The sequence below is a fragment of the Ochotona curzoniae genome, unplaced genomic scaffold (genome assembly GCF_017591425.1).
Source record: "Ochotona curzoniae isolate NIBS_2020 unplaced genomic scaffold, NIBS_Ocur_1.0 contig_1482, whole genome shotgun sequence".
NCBI lineage: Eukaryota > Metazoa > Chordata > Mammalia > Lagomorpha > Ochotonidae > Ochotona > Ochotona curzoniae.
Window position 1 is genome coordinate 6,621,573 of NW_024465100.1, and position 21,976 is coordinate 6,643,548.

General features: G+C 41.5%; 1 protein-coding gene across 1 annotated transcript; it reads right to left on the reverse strand.

Moving 5' to 3' along the window:
* Positions 1-3,620: 3,620 nt before the first annotated feature.
* KCNJ8 (potassium inwardly rectifying channel subfamily J member 8) lies at positions 3,621-9,209 on the reverse strand. Its single transcript, XM_040968376.1, has 2 exons — positions 8,766-9,209; positions 3,621-5,193 (listed from the first exon to the last, which is right to left on the reverse strand). The coding sequence occupies exons 1-2, from the start codon at positions 9,137-9,139 to the stop codon at positions 4,293-4,295; spliced, it is 1,275 nt and encodes a 424-aa protein (XP_040824310.1). The 5' UTR covers positions 9,140-9,209; the 3' UTR covers positions 3,621-4,292.
* Between the last annotated feature and the right edge of the window lie 12,767 nt (positions 9,210-21,976).

Sequence of the window (21,976 nt, forward strand, 5' to 3'; positions counted from 1 at the left end):
TGTATGCCAAAGCTCTGGGTCTTCCCAACTTTTTGTGCCTGCTCAGTGACTTGGGCTCCACTTTAGCTCAAATAGGGCATTGCCTCTTCCATAGCTGATTATTTTTGTCTGCTGGTAAATATCAGCTGTGGCAGTGCTCCTGTGCATTACTAAATGAATACATAAAAGCTTGGCATGTGAAACCAGAAATCTTTTTTTCTATGCTAAGTATCTTGCTTTACATATTTTTGTATCTTAAATGTGATATTTCAAGACAGGAAGTGGCAAGTCTCAAAGGATCCAGAAAAGCCTGGAGTGGACAGATGTTAGAACACTACCACAGAGTTTTTAAGAGATAGGGACCAGTGCAATGGCCAAACTGGCTAATCCTTCCCCTACAAGTGTCAGATTCCCACATGGACACTGGTTCATGTTCCAGCTGCTCCATTTCCCCATCCAACTCTGTGGCCCGGGACAATGCAGTAGGGGATAGCTAAAGTCTTTGTGACCCTGCACTCAACATGGGAGACCTGGAAGAGGTTCTTGGTTTCAGATTGGCTGAGCTGCAGCCATTGTGGCCATTTGGGGAGTGAACCAGCCAATGGAAGATCTTTGTCTCTCCTTTCTCCCTGTAAATCTGCCTTTCCAATGAAAATACATTTTTTTAAAAAGATGAGATTTGTGTTGCAGTCATCTTTTATATGTTCTAGAGAACAAAACAGTGTATTGAATCTGTTTCAGGTAGATGGGTATTTCAAGCGTTTGTCCTGAGGAATGAACTGAACATGTTTATTAACCATTTCACTCATGTGAATTCAATCTTTACAACCAGTTTGTGATCGTGATTCTATAATTTTTCGAATTTCATGTCTGGGGAAACTGAGGCATAAGAAAGTTATCTAGGGACAAGTGTTTGCTTCAGTTTGGGATGCCTGAATCGCAAACAGGAGCACCTGGCTTGAGGTGACGCTCCACTTCTGGTTCAGACACAAACAGAAGCCCAGACCCCATCTGAGTCCCCTTCTGAGTCTGCCAGGGGGAGCTTCTGTTCTTCCAGGCCATGCCTTATGGGATGCTGGTATCCAAGCTGCAGCTTAACCCTCTGTACTACAACTTCAATCCCGGAGTTAATTTTTAAAACTTGCTATATAAAGTGAATACATTTCATGTTTCATGCGACAGACTTAGAAGCATATTCTTTTAACTACTGTTTTGTACCATCTAATAAAGTGGTGCTGAAGCCAAGAGCTAAATAGTGACAAGGAGACACTTGTGTCCTCCTGGAAAGAAATGCTCTAGATAGAAGCCAATCCACGATGTAGGGGAGTGCTTGCCTTTTTTCAAGTGGGTTTTGCCATCACCTGCTGTGCCAGCATCCCATGTGGTTGCTGATGCAAGTCTCAGCTGCTCTGCTTCCACTCTCCCTCCCTCTAGGATGCCCCGGAAAGCAGTAAAACATGATCTTCATATCTGAGCTCTGACCAACCCCGTAGGAGACCCACATACCTCCTGCTCATGACAAGGAATTTGCTTTTCATTTGGAGAAAAATTGAAAGCCACAGAAGGCTCTCGGCCACAGAAGGGTTACCAATGAAGCATGATGCAATCTGTTTTTCAATTTAAAGGAGTATTCTGGCTGCTGTATGAGGACTAATACTGAAACAGAGCATCTACAGATGAATATAAAATATTAAATTTGAATGTTTCAGTCAAAACCATACAAATACAAACACGGATGTAGGGTCATTCTTACTTTCTAAAACTCGGTGTACGGTTCTCAAAACCGGTTTCCTAGTGAAATGTGTTTTAGTAAAAATAGAACGTAAGATCATTTAATATTCTCTGAAACTTTTGTGGATTTCATAAATAGTTGCTGTGACCTTTGATGTGATGTTACTAGCTGAGAGGATTCCTGCCTGAGCTCTGTTGGGGCACGGGAAACCCCATCACCCTCTTCCACTGACTTCCCCACAGAATTGATGGCTCTTGGCACTCAGTGAGTGTTTGCAGATGGAAGGCAGCTGGGGAAACTGCGCATGCTCCATACTTAGCATTTTCCCCTGGCACTAGGGCCCTCTTTGTCAGCTGGACCCAGAGCTCCTGCATCTTAGCTCCACGGACTGTGCACTACATTGCTCATCCCTACCACGAATACTTGGCTCCTACTGAGCAGCACCTCTGACCGTTGGTGTGGCAGCCTCCTCCTAGGTCTGCTCACTTGCCGTGGCTCAGGGAGCTATGAATCTGTAACTGTTCTAGAACTGCTAGGATGTCTAACCTCCCCTTCCCCAGGCCCTGTTGGCTAAGTCTTGTTAGGAGAGATTTTTCTGTAACAAACTATACAGAAATATGTGACTAATGGTGGGTAGAGCTGCAGCTCTACTAGGTTAGGAGATAAGCTTCTCTGCTGATGTGTGCAGGAAGTTCTGGGGATGGAGAGAATTGGCCGTGCTCTGGAGGCATTTGGAAGGCAAAGCCTAGAGATGTTGCTATTGCATGTGATGTAGGTAGGAAAGAAGGACCATCTGAGTACCAGTACTTGGCCTGAGAGACACAAAGTCTAGAAAAAATATGAAAGGCTTTGTGCCTGAGAATGAAGTATTTGATTTAGAGACACTTTAAATGTTTGCTAGATATCCAACTGAACTTACAGTACTTATTTGAGTGTTAAGTTCAAAGTAATGTGTAGAATTTGTTGTACAGTGATTAACTTGATAACCCCGAAAGGCAATTTGCATTCGCCTGGTTAAAATGATGACTTTTAAGATAGTACCTGCATATATTTACAATTACCTGCTTATTTCAGTGTTCATAAATGAAATGAAATACACCCCTCCAAGTACAAACCCCCCAAAGGGCAGTTCAGCTTTCTGATGTAGCTGTATGAAATGTAAGAATAAAACTGTATAAAGCTTGTTAGTTTCTTTCTACTTGTTCATCCCTATTTTGACAAAGCAGGAGCTAAGGATAATTAGAGCAAGCTTTGAGAGAAAATCTCATGCCAAATTTGTACATGCAGCCCAGAGTTAGAGATTACTGGCAGTGAAGTATCATTTTATGATGTAAGATGAAAAATTCAAACAGCTTACAGGATTTTCATACATTTGGTGCATATAGGAAAATCAAGGAGATATTGGTCCAGTGTTTTGTCCCAGCCTGTCAAGTTGCCACCTGCTAAGCCATCATCCCATAAGAGGGTTGGCTGGAAACGTCCCAAGTGCTTAGACCCTTCCGCATTTGTGATGTGCTGGATAGAGGTTCTAGGGTTTTGACTTTGGCCTGATATATCCTCAGCCCTTGTGGCCATTTGGGGAGAGTGAATCAATGTATGGAAGATGACTGTCTCTCCCTCTCTGTGATACTTCGTAATTATTTCAAGTAAATAAATGAATGGTGTGCTAAAGAAAGGCATAAGGGAAAAATCAGGAGGACATTTAAAAACTTGACATGAAATAAAACACAAGAAAACAAAGCTTTTTCTCCTGGAACAACAGATAATAGAGCAAGAAATGCTGGGGGTACACAGTAATGCCGAACAATGTCTATCCTATGCGCATGCCTCTGGATATGCTCGCTCTTGAGTTTTAAATTTCGATGACTCCATGAAAGAGAAAGAACCACAGAACTACAGGAGTATGAAGAAAACATTTTAATCAGATACTTAGTACAGTAGTTCCTTGTGGGGACTGGCTCTTAATTGAGTAGCTGAAGGAAGTGGTTGTGCTGGTTGAGGGCTCAATCCTAAAGAAGGCAGAATACAGCTTTTCTGCAAAGATTCCTTGCTCAGTTCTGCCCAACAGGTGGTAATGAATCAGCTTGGGAAACCTCCAGAAATGACAGGGAAGGACTAAGTAAATGGGGGAATTGGTTTAGAAACAGACCATGGGACTCTGAGCAGGTGTAGTTTCATGCAGAGGTGGTAGTTGATATACAAAAGGGGTGAGTGTCATTTTAGCTTCCTGGTCTATTTGTATTTCCAGAGTAAAACATAGAAACTGATCTGTGGTTCTACCAACTAAGCATTTCAGACAGATTCATTCCTTGGCCACAGTCAAGATCAATTATTCTTACTACTAATTTTCATGTTCGCTTCTTGCATATCTGTTACATCACTGTCAATTCTGAATATATGAAACCCAAGCCAAGAGTATTTCTGATCTGTTATGTTAGTGTTAATGTGGGAAGTGAGGGTTCTTGAGTATGAATGTCACTTGGTACATTACAATGTCAGACAAATGATTGTGCTTTGGCTCCCATTCAGTTTGATAGTGCTTGGGGTAAACTCTAGAAATTTAGTTTGCTTTGGGTGGCTGTCATGATTCAGAGGTGTTCTGGTTTCCTTCTGGGGTCATAAACTGCACTTTGGGCACCATGAGAGAAGAGTTGTTCCTTCGAATGGAGTTGTTCCTCCTCATGGAGTTGTTTCGCCTCATGGAGTTGCGCTTCCTCAGAGAATTCTGATGGGACAGTTCACTTTTTTGGAGGGTCTGGATCAGGATGGAAGGTTTCTCATCCAACTCCCGGGCGCTGCACCGTGGAGCAGCCACTTTGACCGTGTTGCCAAACTTGGAGTAGTCCACAGAGTACACACCTTCTTCCTCTGTCACAATGGACACAAAGCGGTGGCCCCACTGGATCTCCTCAGCGATGTAGGAGGTTCGTGCTTGGGTGGTGATGCCAGTCGTTTCAACCACTCCTTCTAGAATCACGATGACCTCCAGGTCTTGGTTGACGAGGTCAGTGGCTGAGATATCATAGAGGGGGCTGCGCTTGTCAATCACATGGCAGATGATCAATGGGGCGACCAGAAAGATGTTGTTGCTCTCAATCGGGTTGTCCACAGGAATGTCCATTTGGTGAATGGGCACCACCTCCCCCTCTGGGGTGGTGGTTTTCTTGACCACCTGGATGCGCACGGAGGCACTGATGATCATGCTTTTCCTCAGGTCCCCCACCCGGAACATGAAGCACAGCTTGCCATTGCGCACGGCAATCACAGCGTGGCGGCTGAAAATCAAGGTCTCTGCCCTTCTGTGGGCCTGAGCCGTCTTCATGAAGATGCAGCCTAACATGACTGCATTGATGATCAAACCCACAATGTTCTGGAGAATCAAAACTGTGATGGCCAGAGGGCACTCCTCTGTCATCATTCTCCCTCCAAACCCAATTGTCACTTGAACTTCAATGGAGAACAGAAAGGCAGAGGTGAAAGACCTGTGCAGGATAGCAGAAAACAGTGCTGTCAGCTCCCGTCTTTGGTAATGAGATAACACACCAACCAGGGCTTGTTTTCTTCTCCTATGACTAATGTTTCCAGAAAGACTAAGCAATTAGTGAAATTCCTACTTCTAAACACAAGCGTGGTCGCTGTCTTTCTCTCTCTGCACTTGAATATAATTCTATTCAAGGTCTTTAGGTCCGCAGGGATGTGCTTAATTCTATAAAGGTTTAAAATCATAAATATACTATATTTAGATTTACTTCGCAAGATACTTTCACAAGGCACAGTTTACTTTGTACAACTTTGTACCAAGTGTTTGATTTATTATATATCTGAGACTTTAATCATAAAAAAGGAATGAGTGAATTGTTATTTATAACCTTTAAATTCATAGGCATTAGCCAACACTTGTAGTATACCTTATATGATATAGAGAAAGCACAGTGCTAGGAGGTATAAAGCATATTAATCCAAAAAATTAGTATTTTTAGTTTAAGGCATACATTATTTCAAAAGAAAAATTTTAAGGAACATCTCATTTTGTTCTCTAAGTGACCTAGACAATACCAAAGTTTCTAAAGGAAGAATACAAAGCACAGCTTAGTAAATGACTGTTGTAATCACTACAAACTTGAATCCCTTCCGTTCTGAACTGCTCAGAAAGGCACAAAGGGAAGGGGTCAAGATTCTGTAAGGGAATGACAGTTTGTCACTAAAATAGGATGTGTTTACAATCAGTGATTCAGAAGGCACAGGTTGGACTTGGCTAAGACTTTTTGGAGGAGCTCTTACATGATTCTGATTGAAGCCTCTGGTTGAGAACCAATACATTTGGTTGCTACAAATTGACTAATGATATCTCCAGTATTCTTGTGGCATCTTCATAGCAAAAATAGTAACCTCATCTTTGACTTTAACCCGTTTCAAACTTTTTTGACTTTTGAAATACAAGCCACACATGTATCGTCAGTCAAAATATTATCTGTCTAAATGCCAGGCACAATTGGTGACCAACATGTGGGAACCCTGGAGTATTTGGCATAGATGGTACACTTCAGTGGGAGACTGAGAAGGGCAAGCAAGGATACATCCATGCCAACAGCTCTGTTAGTTTTTAAATGAATTGGAACAGTTTGTTTTGTTTTATAATAAGGACCCATGGAAAAATGCAATTTTTTTTGTACCAGATATATTCAAGAAAACAAATGCTTTGCCCCAAAAACACAGTAATGGGCCACAAATGAGGGACGTGGATACAGTACTGATTTCTAGTAACACTTCAGGGAGCAGCTTATTGATGAATATCCCCAAATGCCTTGGTTTAATAGTTTGAGAGAATATTCACATCTGACTGTTCATGGCTCGAGAGACCATATTCTGCATACCATTTGTTTTCTTGAAGAATTTAGCTTAAACCTCGCATATCCTATGAAATCCAGCTATGTACACCCTTTCTGCTAAGCAATCACAATAAGATTGCTCCCATGTTCTGCAATTGAGAAATCTAGTCTGAGTAACAATGACAAAGAGGAAATACTCTTCAGCTTTCTGACTCACATAAGAGAGTTGTCTATACAAAACAGAAAGTCATTCCAGAATAAGAATGGCCAAACACTGTCAGGAAACGCTAAGGAAAAATGTTGCTTTCAATTTTCATAATATGGTTGGACACTGAACTTACGAAGATATAGGAAAGGCAAAGAATAAGCATATTATTAAATATCCTGTGAATTCCATTTAGGAAGGGGAAAAGATTTTCCTGCCTATATTTTTAGAAAAGAATTAGGGTTTATTTTAATTAAGATACATTGTGATTAAAATTTAAATAGCACTATGATTTTAAAATGAAATCTTTAAGAAGAATGTTAAAACTCTAAAGAGAAACAATGCCATTAAAATTCTCAAATTGTTACGCTGGGAGAATCAGCTTTGTCCTATTGTATTTCTGACATGTCTCTTAGTTGACTTAATGTCCAGAACAGCAGAGATGTTTCAGAGAAATGAACATGCTTTGGGAGGCATCTCATTTGAAAAATAGGAAGCAGCAGTAAACAGTCATTAATAACCAGTCACTCTGAAATTCTTAAACTCATGGAAAGCTTTCACTTTTGATCTATAGTTTTGAAGTTGTCTAATTTCTTTTTCATGGAAAAAGGCAAGGTTTTTGTCCTGTGAATAAAATCTGTCATTTATTTTCAAGGTTTTTATGATTCCATTTATCTTTTTAAAATAGCTACTATATATATTTTTTAAAATGTTAAGAAAATTGAAATTGCCAACACGTTTTCAAAAGAGAGATGCAATAATATGGATCATGAAACTGGTCATGATCTTACTTGTTTTGTGGTTAGTAGATTGATGACCCCCTACATTTACTTGCAGACCAAAACTTTCGACACATTTGAGGACAGAAAACGAGATCAACTACTGGTGAAAGTTAGGGATCAGTTCCATGCAGTTTTCTCCCCGCTCCCAAAATCCAAGTTGGCACCTCTGGTTGCACCAGCTGTGCCCCAGCCTCCAAGCCCGGGGGCTGCAGTTAAGCAGAAGGAAGAGCTAACAGACTCTTGCAGTGGAAAGAGGGGCTCATAGGACTGTAGGGTTACAAAAGGTCTCATTCTTGACCGTTTCCTGGCAGTGTGATGCTTGTTCAAGTTCCTTTGTGCATGATGTGAATTTGAAAAACTATTCAGGACACATCCTGGAAATTTTTCTTTCTTCTGAAAAAGCATTTTTTTTTTTTTTGCAATTAATATAAATGATCTCTGTGTCCCAGAAAAACAAACACGCCAACTAAACTTTCTTAGGTCATGTGAGAATGAGAGGACAGTCGCTGAAATAAGTCTCTTGACCTATTTTTGAAGTACTGAATAATCTAAGAGCAAGAAACCAAAATTAGTTTAAGGCTGTTATGTTCTACTAAAACTTTGGAAGAAGACCACAACATTAATACATGTCCACATAACCTCTACCATGAAAATCTGGACCAATGTCCAATAAAAATCACTAATGCATCATTATGAATCTTAGCAAAAGCTTCGTTTTTTGAATCCAATAAATGCAATCTGCTCTGTTAATAAAGCACTTATTTATTGTTTCATTTTCAGTATTTTTTAAATGTGCCCCCCCCCAGCCTCCTATGCATTAGAGAAGTCATAGGAAAAATTGCGTTCACTCAATGGCTTTTTGTTGTTGTTTATCTGAGATATTTATGGACATTGAAATTGTAGATGGCCACTTCCTCACACTGAAACCCAATGAGAGCTTGCTTCCTTGGAGTAAGGGGAGCTGCTGAATCCTTTCTCCTACAGTTTAAGTACCAGGAATAGCACGCTCAGGGCTAGTGCAAAGGATGGAAATTTCACCATTTGTAAGAGACTATTCAACCACGCTGCTGCACCCCCTAGAAAGACTGTGAGGTGTTGTTTCCCTCCCCTTAATTCTTTGTTTTTTTTCTGAAGACTCTGAAAGAAGCTCTATCTTATTTTCAATGAAGTAACAAGCTGATAAGAGAAAGGGCCTTCTAGTCTCTAGGTAATTGCCTCCCTTCCAACTGCACTCCTACCTGACGTTGGTGACGCACACGGTGGACTCCAAACCTCCCTTCTCCAAGGCACTTTTTTCCATGTAAGCGTAGATGTCTCCATGGGCAAAGGCCACCAGCCACCACATGATAGCGAAAAGCAGCCAGCTGCAGAGGAAGGACATGGTGAAGATGACCAGCGTGTGGCGCCATTTCAGGTCCACCAAGGTGGTGAAGATATCCTGCAGGAAGCGGCCCTGCTCGCGGATGTTCTTGTGCGCCAGGTTGCAGGCGCCGCTCTTGGCGATGAAGCGCGCTTTGGGCAGGCGATCGCGGATGCGCGGCTTGCGCAGGTTCTCCGCGGCGATGCGCGCCAGCACATACTCCTCCGGGATGATGCTCTTTCGGGCCAACATGGTCTTGTAACCATAGCCAGTCTATCCACCTGCCTCTGGCCAGTCTTTTCTGCGCCCAGAAAACGTTCTCCTGCAAGAGGGAAGTGCGGATTAAAAACTTAAATAAAAAGGAAAAACAAAAAAACCCAAACGTCATTTGCTCACCTTTTTAGCTGTACCCTGGGACGTGTGTTCACAGGCAAGGGGACAAGAAGAATGAATTTATTCCTCCAAACACATGTCTGGCTGTGCTTGGTGGTGTTCTGGGATCCCCGAAAAAGCATTTGGCCTGTTTTATCAGGCCAATTGTTCTGATATCTTCCATTTTAAACACATAAGGGACCTTAATTCATTTAAGCTAAGTCTTGCAAGCAGCAGGTGCTAAAAATTCGCAAAGGTATCTGTGCACAGCATCGAGGGTGAAAATTGATACCAGTTGAGTGCACGGGCTCCTCGTTAAAGATTTTAAAGATGGAGCAATATTCAAAAAGAAGAAAATCACCCTGCCTTTTTACAAGTAGAAAAAAAAATGATGTGGCCTCTTGTACCCAAAGAATACGTTAAATGCAACCTCGCAGAAACAATCGTAAATAATGTGGTGTGCAACTTGAACATTAGCAGGAACTATTTGCAACGGGTAGGAAGGATCAGCTGCGTTTTCAAAAACAAGAAAAGTTTCCCACGGAATTCGTTAGGCTTTGAAAACTTCTTTACAACGAAGGAATCGAACCCGACCTGCGCGGAAACACGGAACACAGTAGGCTGGTGATGGAGGGAGCTCGCTCTGGGAGTCCTCCTCTGGGTTTGGCTTTTGGAGTCTTTAGCGGGGGGGAAAGGACAGCCTCCCCCTCCCCTGCCCCGGAGGCCAGCCGAGACTTACAGACTGGGGGCCCCTGGCGGGGCCGCTGCACTTCCCGGCTCCCGTGGGCGCACGGCGGGCAGTTCCCCGGCTCTCCCATCCCGGAACCCGGGAGCCCGGGCCCGCCTGCGCCGGAGGAGGGATGGATCCGGGCGCCGCCGCTCCCTAACAGAAGAGTTATAAAATTAAAAGTGCCTTGGGATCCGTGTGCACAGGTAGGGCTGGAGAAAGAGGGATGAATGGAGACGTCCCCAGTTCCAGCTCAGATCCTTGCCCCAGGCCCCTTGCTGGCTCTGGCGGCTCACGTTTTGGGGCTTGGATCTAGGGGATGATGCTCCACAAAACCAGCCTCCTAGTTAGGGTTGTGACGCGCGCCAGGCCAGGCTGTCTCAGAGGTGGGGGCGGGAGGGCGCCGGCCTTGGGAGGGCCACCCCGGGAGAGGGCGGGGCTCGTAGTGCGTTCTGGTAGTCAGGACCCCTACACCCTGGTGACGCGCAGTCTTTAAAAGGCTCTGTGCACCGTGAAGAGAGAACTTTTGAGTCCGAGTTCAGTGACGCAAAGCAATCTTTATTTTCAATTTACTTTGTAACCTGGGTAGATAACTGGGTTACTTCTAATTATACCAGGGAGAGAGGAGAGGATACTCTGACAAGACATTCAGACTAGTGCACACACATTGATAATTTGCATTAGATTTCTGTGGAGGAGGCATGATGCAGGTAAAAAAAAAAATGTTTTGGAACTTAACACCAATTCTCAGGGAGTTAAACACACGCGCACACAAACGACCTCCCCGCCCCCCAAAAAACCCGGAACAGAGCTGGCAGCTTGGTCCAAGGAAGAAATGTTACCGCAAACGGGGACTGCTGTCAACACTTCAGCGCAGACACAGCCCTTCGGCCTTCAGTAACCGGCTGCTCTCTGACATGTTGCGGCTTCTCGCTCTTGTCCAGATTGTCTGCAAGATAAAGCTGAGCTGGGGCACGCAGCGATGAGTCTACAGTACACATCTTTCCATAGCTTTTTGCAAAGCAGCCAGCGAAGACAAATGGGCTTTCTCCTGCAGGTCAAGCTGCATGCTTTTGGCGCTTGGGTTAATGGAAACTTTAGTTCTTGGAAATGGCATGCATTTTTTCCAAGATTCAGGGCTGACAGTGTACCACGCAAAAAAAAAAAAAAAAAAAGTTGATATAATTAACAAAAAATCCTACAGTTCATCTTTAGTGGTTTCGGGAGAGGAGTGGTTTCCTCCCCTTGTGGGTTAACCTCTTCAAGCCTAGGGAACCTGGTCTGCTCCTGGGAGCTTTTCCCTGAACTGGCACTAATTGCAGTACTGTGTGTAGTCCCTTCACCAGAGGGATATAGAGATTTATTTCTGCAGTTTATTCCTGATTTTTAATTTGTGCAGTTGAGTTTATGCGCTCTTACTTGTCACTTTATCTCTCGGAATAGTTGCCTATTTTGTACAGTTGTTTTAGGTTTCTATACCGACAGACAAAAATATGTAAATGATAATTGTTGATGTTAAAAAGTCAGGCAGCTGTCTGAACAGGCAACACGTTGACAATTTAAAGCAAGCAAGGCTATGATTAGAAAGGAGATGGAATATAAAGAGATGCTGTGAGATTTCAGAGGAGAGAGATTTCAGATTGAGACTGAAGAAATATTTGTAGATTGTTAGCATCTGGTTAGGTATACGTGGGGTACACAAGAAAGGCATTCCATAGACAGGGATACACAAATAAGTCATGGAATATGGACGATTGTGGAATGTGCTTTAGTAAGACATAATTTACTCAGTGCTGTTGGAAACCAAAGGGGGTTGAGCCCCTGAGTCCGGCACTTTCCTGGGCAGCTTCTGTCACCAGCACCTCAACACTTAGTGAGTTATTCATATACCTGTCCCCCCAGATCTCTCAGACCTGTCCCCACAGAACAGTAGGCTGCAGGAGGGCAGGGAATACTGTTAAAATTACAGAGACACGTGAGAAGCATTTTGCAATCTGTGAATGAAACACCTAAGTTTGAAAATGTTTGTTGAGGCTTTGGTAGAATGTATGGGTAGTTGAAATGGCAGCTGGACTGTTTCAGGAGGTAGTGGGGAGGTGTGGAAAGGTTGAATCTGGAGCCAGGCATTTGGTTCAGCAGGTTGGATGCCCACATCACATATGAAATTGCCTGGGTTCAAGGTTAAGGTTTTAGGAAATCCAGGCTCCCTAGGGGCTCCAGGTTGGGGGTTGGCTCAGCCCTTGTGTTTGGCAGTTAACCAGTGGATAGAGGGTTTCTACTTAAAAAAAATGGTGAAGAATGTATGCTATAAAAATATTACAAGAGTGTGTCGTAGCACAACAGGTTGAGGCGCTGTGTAGGATGCCCGCATTGCTTATCTGAGCACCGATTGGAGCTTTGGAGCCTCTGCTTCCGGACTAGCTGCCTGCTAATGCACTTGGGAAGGTGCTGGATAATGGCCCAAATATTTGAGTCTAGGCACACACATGGGAGACCTGGATGGAATTCTTGGCTGCTGGCTTTGTCTGTCCCAGGCTTGGCTGTTGGGGATATTCGGGGGAGTGTACCAGGAAATAGATCATTCTCTCACTCCATCACTTTGCCTTTCAAATGGATACATCATTTTTTTTTTAAAAAAAGCAACAATCTACCAAAATTGTATTTCCATTGCTGTCTGACAATTTGCCTTATACAACGTACCCCCTTTTTCATTCGTTCTTCCATATTACATAGAGACTGCATTAGCATTGGTATTATCTCATTTCCAGAGTCTCAATCCACTCCTCACTCCTGTTAGCAGGTGCTCACTAACAATTGGTAGATGAAGGAAAGACAGAGAAGTACTTGAACTCATTCTCTTTCTGGCATTTGCTCTCTCATCTCTCTTGCATTCGTGGTTGTAAAGCTATTCCTGAGAATCCACGTAGGAAATGTCAAGTATCAAATACCTGAAGTGTGTAAGCTATTATGTCTGTACAGATTCCCCTCTCTACTTTACAGTTCCCCTTCAAATGAGCCATTCCTGCCTTCCTCAGAAATTTCGAGAATAACTCCAAGGGAACAATAATAAAACTTGACTGGCATTTGCTGGCTGTGTCTTCATACCTTGCTCTTGATCTTAATGGGGAAGTACTTCTCTACTTGCCCCGCCCCCTCACTTTTCTGGACACACCATAGCTGTTCACTTAGTATTTATTATTGATTCATCTTTGGCTCCCTCTTTTGACCTTCATTTTCTGTATTATAATGCAAACAGTGAACATTTATATTGATGCCCAGAAATTGACAACATAAATCAATTTTCCAAGAGCATATTTTTTACTTAATGCTTATTTTATTAGTCCATTTAACCATTATGTTGCTGGTGTTCAGAATAAAGGTGACCTATGCTTAGTGAAGACTTAGGTGGTGGTTCTAGATGACACTGGAGAGAAGTTTGGAACTGAGCTCAGTTTGTTTAAACATCATGATTTTCTTGATCATCCAGGAACTCTTCATGAAAAAAAACGTGACAGGCAGAATGACCTAGAGTGGGGAAAGTAAGGGTTTGTATTTGCTGGTTCAATCCTCAAAGATCGCAAAAGCCAAGGCTGGTGCAGCCTTAAACCAGGTGCCAGGAACTCCACTCTGACCTCCCACTTGGCAGCAGCAGCCCAGGCGCTCAGGCTGTTCTGCTGTTAAGAGAGGTGCGTTACCAACAAAGTAGTCAGGACTTGAAAGAGCATGCCAATGTGGGGATGCTGACAATGCAAGTGGCAGTTGAATATATGGCGTGGCGATACTGGCTGTGCCATTCAGGAGCTCTGTGGGAATCTGCTCATGTTATCAACCCAAGAAATCACGCAGTTGGGAAGCAATTTGGAGATACCTGTTCACCATTTCTCTTCAGGCCTGATGAGCACTTGATTTGGGAATAAGAAAGTTTCTGAAATCCCTCTCCTAATTGCTGCTCCGAAATTGGTGAAGTCCTTTGAGCTATGCCCGAGATCAATGATTGAAGTCCTCGACTTTGGTGACTTTGCTTTTGATTGTCTGATGAATACCAAACGTGTGGATTTCCTGAGCCTTATTAAACTTAAGAATCTGGAGAATCTTCAGAATGACAATGGCAACGAATCATGTTAGCAACTCAGATATTGGTTGACATCTTTCTTGGTATGCTGCTTTATTAGTGTCCTCATATAAACCACTTTGGAACATACTGCTTTGGAATAAGCTTAATAAAACTGTTACATAAACTAGTAATCAAAACAGCATGTTAGAAACTCACTTTTTTTGGAATTACCATGAAACAGGAATAGCAGCATAACTCTTGTTATTTGTCCAATAAGTTCAGAGAACATTTTTTTGAGACAGTTCTTTATGTACTAAAATAATCTTTCTTCAAAGATACCCATTCAGTTTGCACATGCAACCTGGACTGAATTCAGCTTACAGGTGAATTAGCAAAGTCCAGAAAGGGAGCGTTTCTGGCAATCACTCTCCTCCATCTGCACCCATAAGAGCACAATAAAGTCCTTGCTATCAGACATTCCTGGGGAAAAACAGCAGACAGACAAGTAATATGAAAGTATCAGTAGTGTTAAGATTTATAAAGAAAACAAGTATTAAGAGCTGAAGTGAGAAGTAGGTAGTTTTAGATGAAAGTATAGAGGTAGTCTCTTTAAGAAGGTAGAATTTGAATAAAGAATCCAAGCTCCCTGCTTGTGATCTGGGAAAGCAGTTGAGGACAGCCCAAAGCCTTGGGACCCTGCACCTGCATGGGAGGACTAGAGAAGGCTCCTGGCTCTTGGCTTCAGATTCGCTCAGTTCTGGCCATTGCGGCCACTTGGGGAGTGAATCAGTGGACAGAAGATCTTCCTCTCTGTCTCTCCTCCTTTCTGTATATCTGACCATCCAACAAAAATAAATAAATCTTAAAAGAATTAGCCAGGTGATCAATAAGGAAAGGTGTTTCAGGTAGCTCAAAGTCAAGTGTAAAGTCTTCCAGGTGGTAGATAGCTTGCAGTATTTGAAGAACAGTAGCAATATCAGTACCGCAGAGTCAGAAGAGGTGGGGAATTGGGCCATGCACTCCTGTCTCTGCTTCCCCTTTGACCTAAGGAATGAGAGCCAGCCAGGTTTCAGGCTATGCAAATCATTACTCCAATCCTTGAGGCATTGAGTCATTTTCTGCATTTTGTGAGTTGATTAGAGTGCAACAAGATGACTTCTCTGACATCACTTACCTGGTGGGTGGGAAGCTATGACAAGCTAAGAACAGCTGGTCCTAATTACCATATCTCCCCTGGACAGTATGTCAAAAGAAAATGTGTGTATCTGCAGTTGTGTGGAAAACATTTGGTAACAGTATTTTTGCCTCTCCGGGCTTGGGTTAAGCAAAGATATAAAATCTATGGCCAAGAAATGACATTATCACCAGTGAGAAAGTATCAATATCTCCAATAAGATAAAGCACAGGTAAACGTTGCCTGGAGAGTCTCCTGGCCAGCCAGGTCTGAGAAAGTCACAGAATAATTATGAGGATGCTATGATTGGGTTGGAACTGAATGTGTTCAAGATTGACTAAGTTGGAAGCTGGGTCCCTAGTGTGGTGATGTGACAAGTGGTAGAACTTCTTAGAGGGTGGGCCTCTCATTAGGGAGGAAGGCCAGTGGGGGTATCTTACTTACAGGGCATTAGTGATGGTATTAGAGCGAGTTACCTAGAGTGAGCTTTTATCAAGGGGCAACCTTGATTGTCTAAGTCTCTTCAGTTCCCTTGTATTGGCACGGAGTCTTCCTCATGCAAAATGAGGGCCTCACCAGAGACCAAGCTTTGAGCCCTCCTGATCTTTGACGCTCAGGCTCCAAAATTGTGAGCTACAGAAATCTCATTTCTTTATAGAGGATCCAAACTCAGGCATTTTGTTATAGCAACAGAAAACAAATAGAACACGCAGATGAAAAGTGCTTGAGAATATTGCCTGCCATGTGATAAGAACTTGATAAATGCCAGCTCCTATTAATAAATTATATGTGATTTGGTGATTATCCAAAAGGTCTCATGATAGAGAATGAGAGTAGAGTGTATAATCCGTGGATTTCAACTGTTACATAACTTTGTCTTTCAAGGTTTTTTTTTTCCCCATTATACTTGAAAGGTAGAGAGAGAGTATGGAAAGGACAGAGAAATATCTGCTCATTGATTCTCAGTCTGTTTCAGTAGTTAGGGCTGGGCTAGGCTACAGCCAGGAGCCCATCAGGGTCATGAGCACTTAAGCCATCTTTTTCTGTTTTCCCAGAATGCATCTTAACAGGAAGGCAGGATCAGAAGGCGAGCAGTGACTCAAACGAGGCATGCTAAGAGGGGATACAGATGTCTTAGTTGGCATCTTAACAGCGGCATCAAACACCTACCCCTTAATTATTCTGTTAATTTGAGTAAGACAAAAAAAAAAAACCCATTGTTTCTGAGATCTTGCCAATCTTCAGTGTCTTCTGATCAGAATTGTACTGACATCTCCTAAACTCTCCAATTTAATCAAGACCCATCACGTTGTATTTAGGGAACAAGCAGATCCTGCGGTAGAAGCGAGTACCCATGGTCATTGTCTTCTATGGGTAGGCCACACAACGTAGCCATAAATAAAGCTGGTAGGGTTTCTCCTGGGAAAAGACAAGGACTAGCCACTGTCACTGCTGGTTTTTCCAGGGTCTGAAATTATGGCTTCAGATTCTAGTGCCAAGGAAAGACAAGTGCACTGCCTGGAGCGTGTCTTCCTCCAAGGAGCTCTCAACTCTTGCTGAAACTCTCAGGAAAAGAGGAGTTTGCAAGGATGTCCTGATCCCTGGCTGGGTTAGCACGTCATTAGCTTTTACAAAGCCAGTAACTCATGTGATGCTTAGAAATGCAGACCTGACATTTACCAGAACTCTATGTAGAGTGGCTCCTTACCGCCACCTTTCACAAATACTAGCTGTGGAAGGGATTAAAAAGACCAAAAGTTTTAAAGGGATATTTACACTGTTGGATTCCAAAAGACAGGCAGGCTCTACTCCCCCCCCTTTTTTTCACCTCACAACTGTTAAATATCTAGATTTTCTTGAGTTAAAATGATCTGTGCCAGGAAAGCTTTCACTGGGACATGGTTTTCTAAACAGGTACACACTGTCATTAAATATTAAAGATGTTGCTAATTTAAAATATCAAGTTATCTTACTTAGAAGCAGAATAAAAGGGATAAGTAAATTACCTCTATGTAAACCTACAGAAATTTACTATGCATTTGTTGATAGTAATTCTTTTTTTTTTTTCAGAGTCAAGGAATTGTGGAAAATACATGAGTTACACCAGAACTTCCTGTGTGAGTTCACAGAACTTTATGATGAGAAATATTTGGCATCAAATGTTAGTTCTACTTTTTACTTGATTAGTAGCTTTCAACACCCTGCTGAGCCTCAATTCCTTTGGTGAGATGGAGACACATCAGTGTTTCAGAGGTGTGTAGAGTAAATGAAATTGCATTTGCAATAGATTCAGCATGTGCCCCAGATAGCTAAAATAATTATAACTCAGATACCATTTCTTCAATATCTAGCATTCAGTTTATTATTTATATTCTCCTTAGCATTTGTTCATATGTCTAGATCCATGGCAAATAATAATGGTGACAACAGGTCACCCTTGCTTTCTTCTCAGAAATTGTTAAAACTTACTTTTCCATTGTTATTTCCCATGATGCAGTTTTATAGGGGTGGAGATTCCTCACTCCCCCAGGGCATTTTCCTCTCCCACACTCTTTCCCTATGTTATGGCAGTAGCATTGTGCTTTAGTAACAGTTGCAAGTTTAACATTCTGCTACTTCAGTATATCATGACGTTGTAGAAAAAGGCCAGGGTAGAAAATCTAGTAGCACACTGTCAAGGTATGTTCAACTGATTCTTGAAGAGTTCTTCTTTTATTCGGGAGTAGAGACGCGTGCCACAAAGCATCTAAACTTCATGATATTCTAGTCTCCATCATACAGTTCATTCTAAAAGAGTATATGTGTATACACGTTTACTTACATATCAATTTGTTTTGTATTTCTCAGAAAGAATATATGATATTTGTCCTTGGGGACAGGTTTATGTTAGTAAAATACTTCTTGAATATATGACTTATTTGTCATGTTAACATTGTATGTATTTTCTACTTTTCTATGTTTTTAAAAATTAGTATTAGGTGATGAATCATATAAAATGCCCTTTAGCATTCAGTAAAGTGGTTTTTTCCCTTCTTTGGTCAGTTAATATGTTGAAATAATACATTTAAAATTGTTTAACTATTTCTACATGTCTGAGGTAAACTCTACTTGGTTATGGTGAACATTTAAATTTTTCATGAATACTGCATTATTTATGCTAAGTAATTTGTTTTGCATAAGTATTTGTGAGATAGGTCTGTATTTTTTTTGTTGTTATATCAGCCTCATTTTGGATAACTGTTATGACTCCTTGTGAAAAAGAATGGATGTGTGTTCTTTCTCCAAGAACTGGAGTCATTTGAGTAGAATAAATATTACTTTTCCCTTGAAAAGTTTGTAATAATTTTGAAATCAACCGAGTCTGAATTTTTAGGAATAACTTCTGGGCTTTCTGAACACTTGCCATTCCCCTCCCCTCCTTCCCACCTTGTCACGTTGTCGTCATATCCTCTCATTGTGTGTGTGTGTGTGTGTGTGTGTGTGTGTGTGTATTCATATAACATCAGGCATGCTTTCTTTAGTGTCAGCCTTCTTTCACTAAGCATAGTATCTATGAAATTGACCATGTTATTAAAATATACCACAGTTTTTTATTGTTCAGATATGTCCTTTATCTGATCTGCCAATGGGCACCGGCATTGTTACTCTTTTTGACTGTTATGAACCAAGTGGCAGTGAACATTTCTATGTAAGTCCTTTGTAGACCTAGCCACTCATTTCTTGGATACATAAATTCAGATCTTGGCTATGCTCCCAGGCATGGAATTATTGTGTCCTAGTGTAGGCACATACTTAGCGTCAGTAGAAAATTCTGGTTTCCATCCTGGTCCTGTTATTCGCACTCTCTTGTCTTTCGCAACATGTGAGATTTTCAAACTGTGCACACTGGGATTGTCTGTCTGTGTTATTCTAGCCATTTATGTAGTTGTTTTAATTTGCATTCTAGGTTGCGAGTAGCTTTGAGCACATTTTCACATGGTTATTGGTAAACAAAGGCTTTAAATCCTCTTTGAGATTGTTTTATTAGTTCTAGTTCTTACATTAGCATTCATTGTGTTTTGTGATTCTCATCTTGGTGGTTCATTTTCTCATATGGTTTTACTTTTGAGGATTTTTTTTCCCCTCTGTAGAAAATGTAGGTTGTAGTCTTACAGAGTGACTTCCAAGTGTTCAGGGCTATCAACATTCTATGGTTATTTTTATGAGCTTTTGCCAAAATTCATATAATTTCATATGACCTGATTTAAGGGGGAAAATGCACATGTATTTTAGGATTTTACACAATTCTCTGTGGAACCCACTAATATGGGGTGTATATTGCAGTCTAATATTTCCCGGTATATTAAGCTTTCCAAGTCATAAAGTCCTTTCACCATCACTCCATTCAGGATGAACACAAACTCAGTGAGAGCAACAGGATTTTCTATGTATTTTAGTTATCCTTATCCTTTTTCTCAAATAAGGACTCAGTCATTAAATAAGAAAGCAAAGGTCATTGTCCACTCTGTGAAAGGACCGGGAGTAGAAGTGAGTTCTAATTCCAGGTCAATTGCTTTCTCAGTGTTTTCTTTTTTCTCTATAGATTTGTATATTTTAAAATTATATTTCATTGGCCATAGGAATCATCTAGTCCCAAGCTGCGTTAAACACCTCACTGATTTACTCTGGACCTAGTGGAGTCGATGATGAACAGTGCAGGCCCTGAAGTCAGATGGCGTGAATGTGTGTCTCGGTTCCTTTCAACCTTGGGCAAGTTAGTCTCACTGATTCTCAATTAGTAAATGGGGATAATACTATTTACCTCATAGAATTTTTTCACAATTAGACGTCCAAGGTTCCTGTCATATCTGACCAGGAGACAAGAATGTTAGCTATTATCCTTACAGCAAAATTTTTATGCAGTGGTTTATTCAATATGCATTTTATTAACGTCTGAGGTGATTTCATATCACTTCTCTCTTCCCCAGCGGTTTTACTTCTCTTCTTTGATATGGAATGGTGCTAGACATTTCAGAGATTATGATATTTAAATCATAAATCATTATGTCATCTCTATGCTTCATTGGCACATGTAGCTAAGCTTTATTAAAATATTATGTAAGCCAAGAATTTCTCATGAAATATTAGGCTTGCAAATTTTTTCCCTGCATTTTCTGGCCAAAAGCCTAGATGCCGTGTGTTTCCAATATAGCATTTTAGTGAACAGTGTATACACTAGAAGTTCATTCAGTGGGAACAAATAATAAAAGCTCTTAGGTTCAGGTGGAAACTTGCTACCCCCTAACTACAGCCTACTGTCTTCTCTTGCTATGGGAAATGCAGTTCCTGGGTCAAATGCTTGGTCTGTTTAAGTGTCTAAGATCAGTAGATTACCAAGAAAAATGAAATATGCTTGCAAATTCTGCATGAGTTGGGATCTAAAAGAGCCTAGTGTAGTTGTAGGAGGGTGTTACCACTTGTTTTGAAGGGACAGTTGTGAGAAAATGTTTCGTAGGTTGTGTGTTATGTGGTCATTTCCACAGGGAAATAAAACTTGGGCTGAACAAGCCAGTATTTGGAGGTGATTATTTATGGCAAGGGATTTTGTTATTTTCAATTACATCTTTTTTGGACTTTGTCATTTCATGGTTAGGAAGGTGGGGAAACACGAGAAAAGTGGCCAAGGGTTTTACTCAACTAGCTCACTTTAGAGCTTCAGTTATAGGGAAATGGTTTTCCCTATTCCCAGAATTATTTTTTTTTTAACAGAAAATTATCAGTACTTACCCAACCTCATCATCCTCTGTCTGGAACTACTGAAAATGATGCTCAGTTTTCATGGCACTTGCAATTAGATGCTCGTGAGCATTTGACTTCTAATTAGCATGTGCCACCTGCTTGCAGCCAGACTCTTGTTCCAAACTTTTCTGACTATGTAGAATATGAAACACTATGAAATAAGCTGGGTATGGTAGATTCTTTGCTTCATAGATTGAAATGGACAATCTGAGAAATGGAGATTGCTGTAGGATGAATAGTGGGAAGATTCAGTCTCTGGAATGGTTCGTGCTGGCTGTGTGCAGATACACAAATGAAAGAAGGAGACCGAGGGCCCAGACAGAGCAGTGAGGTCCAGGGAGGGGGCTGTGCTGAGGCAAGTCCCTGGGCCTGTCCTGTCTCCTCTTTTCCCCAGGGCTGATAATTCTGCTTTTCCTAGATTCCAGAACAGTTGGGTCTTTCCATCAGCTGCCTTGTTTTGAAATGCTGCCTTTTGCATTAGACAGTTTTCAAATGAGTGAATCAGGGCAAATCTTTTGCAGATGGAAAACCTGAGGCTAGGACTTAAGAAATGAGTATCTTTAGTATTATAAAGACTCTCCTGCACATTGACCTGTGAACTGACCTGCTAAGTCATGTCTTTGAATAATTTGTTACCCAAAGGTGAACACATAGCAAATACAAATACTTATCAGTTATGATGATATGATCAAGGTTTATTTCTCTGCAGTATCTTCTAGTAGAGACGGCTACCTTCTATAGATGTCAGTCCCCAGCTTTCATGACAATGATTGTCACTCGTTTACTGGACTAAAGACAATCTGCTCACGGTAACACAATAGTGCTGGTGCTGTTACCTTTAAAAGTCACTTAAGGTTCCTTCAGAGTAGTGTAAGTTGAACTAGGTCTCACATCATATCACTGGAAACATTTTTTATGATCTAACTAGAAGTAAAATTTGTTTCCTTACATGTTTTAAGTCTGGCAAGGTGACAGCAAAAAAAA

Coding starts and splice junctions, on each gene's coding strand:
- KCNJ8 (XM_040968376.1), bottom strand. CDS start 9,139: ATGTTGGCCCGAAAGAGCATCATCCCGGAGGAGTATGTGCTGGCGCGC. Junction 5,194..8,765: donor GTGTGCGTCACCAACGTCAG/GTAGGAGTGCAG, acceptor TATCCTGCACAG/GTCTTTCACCTCTGCCTTTC.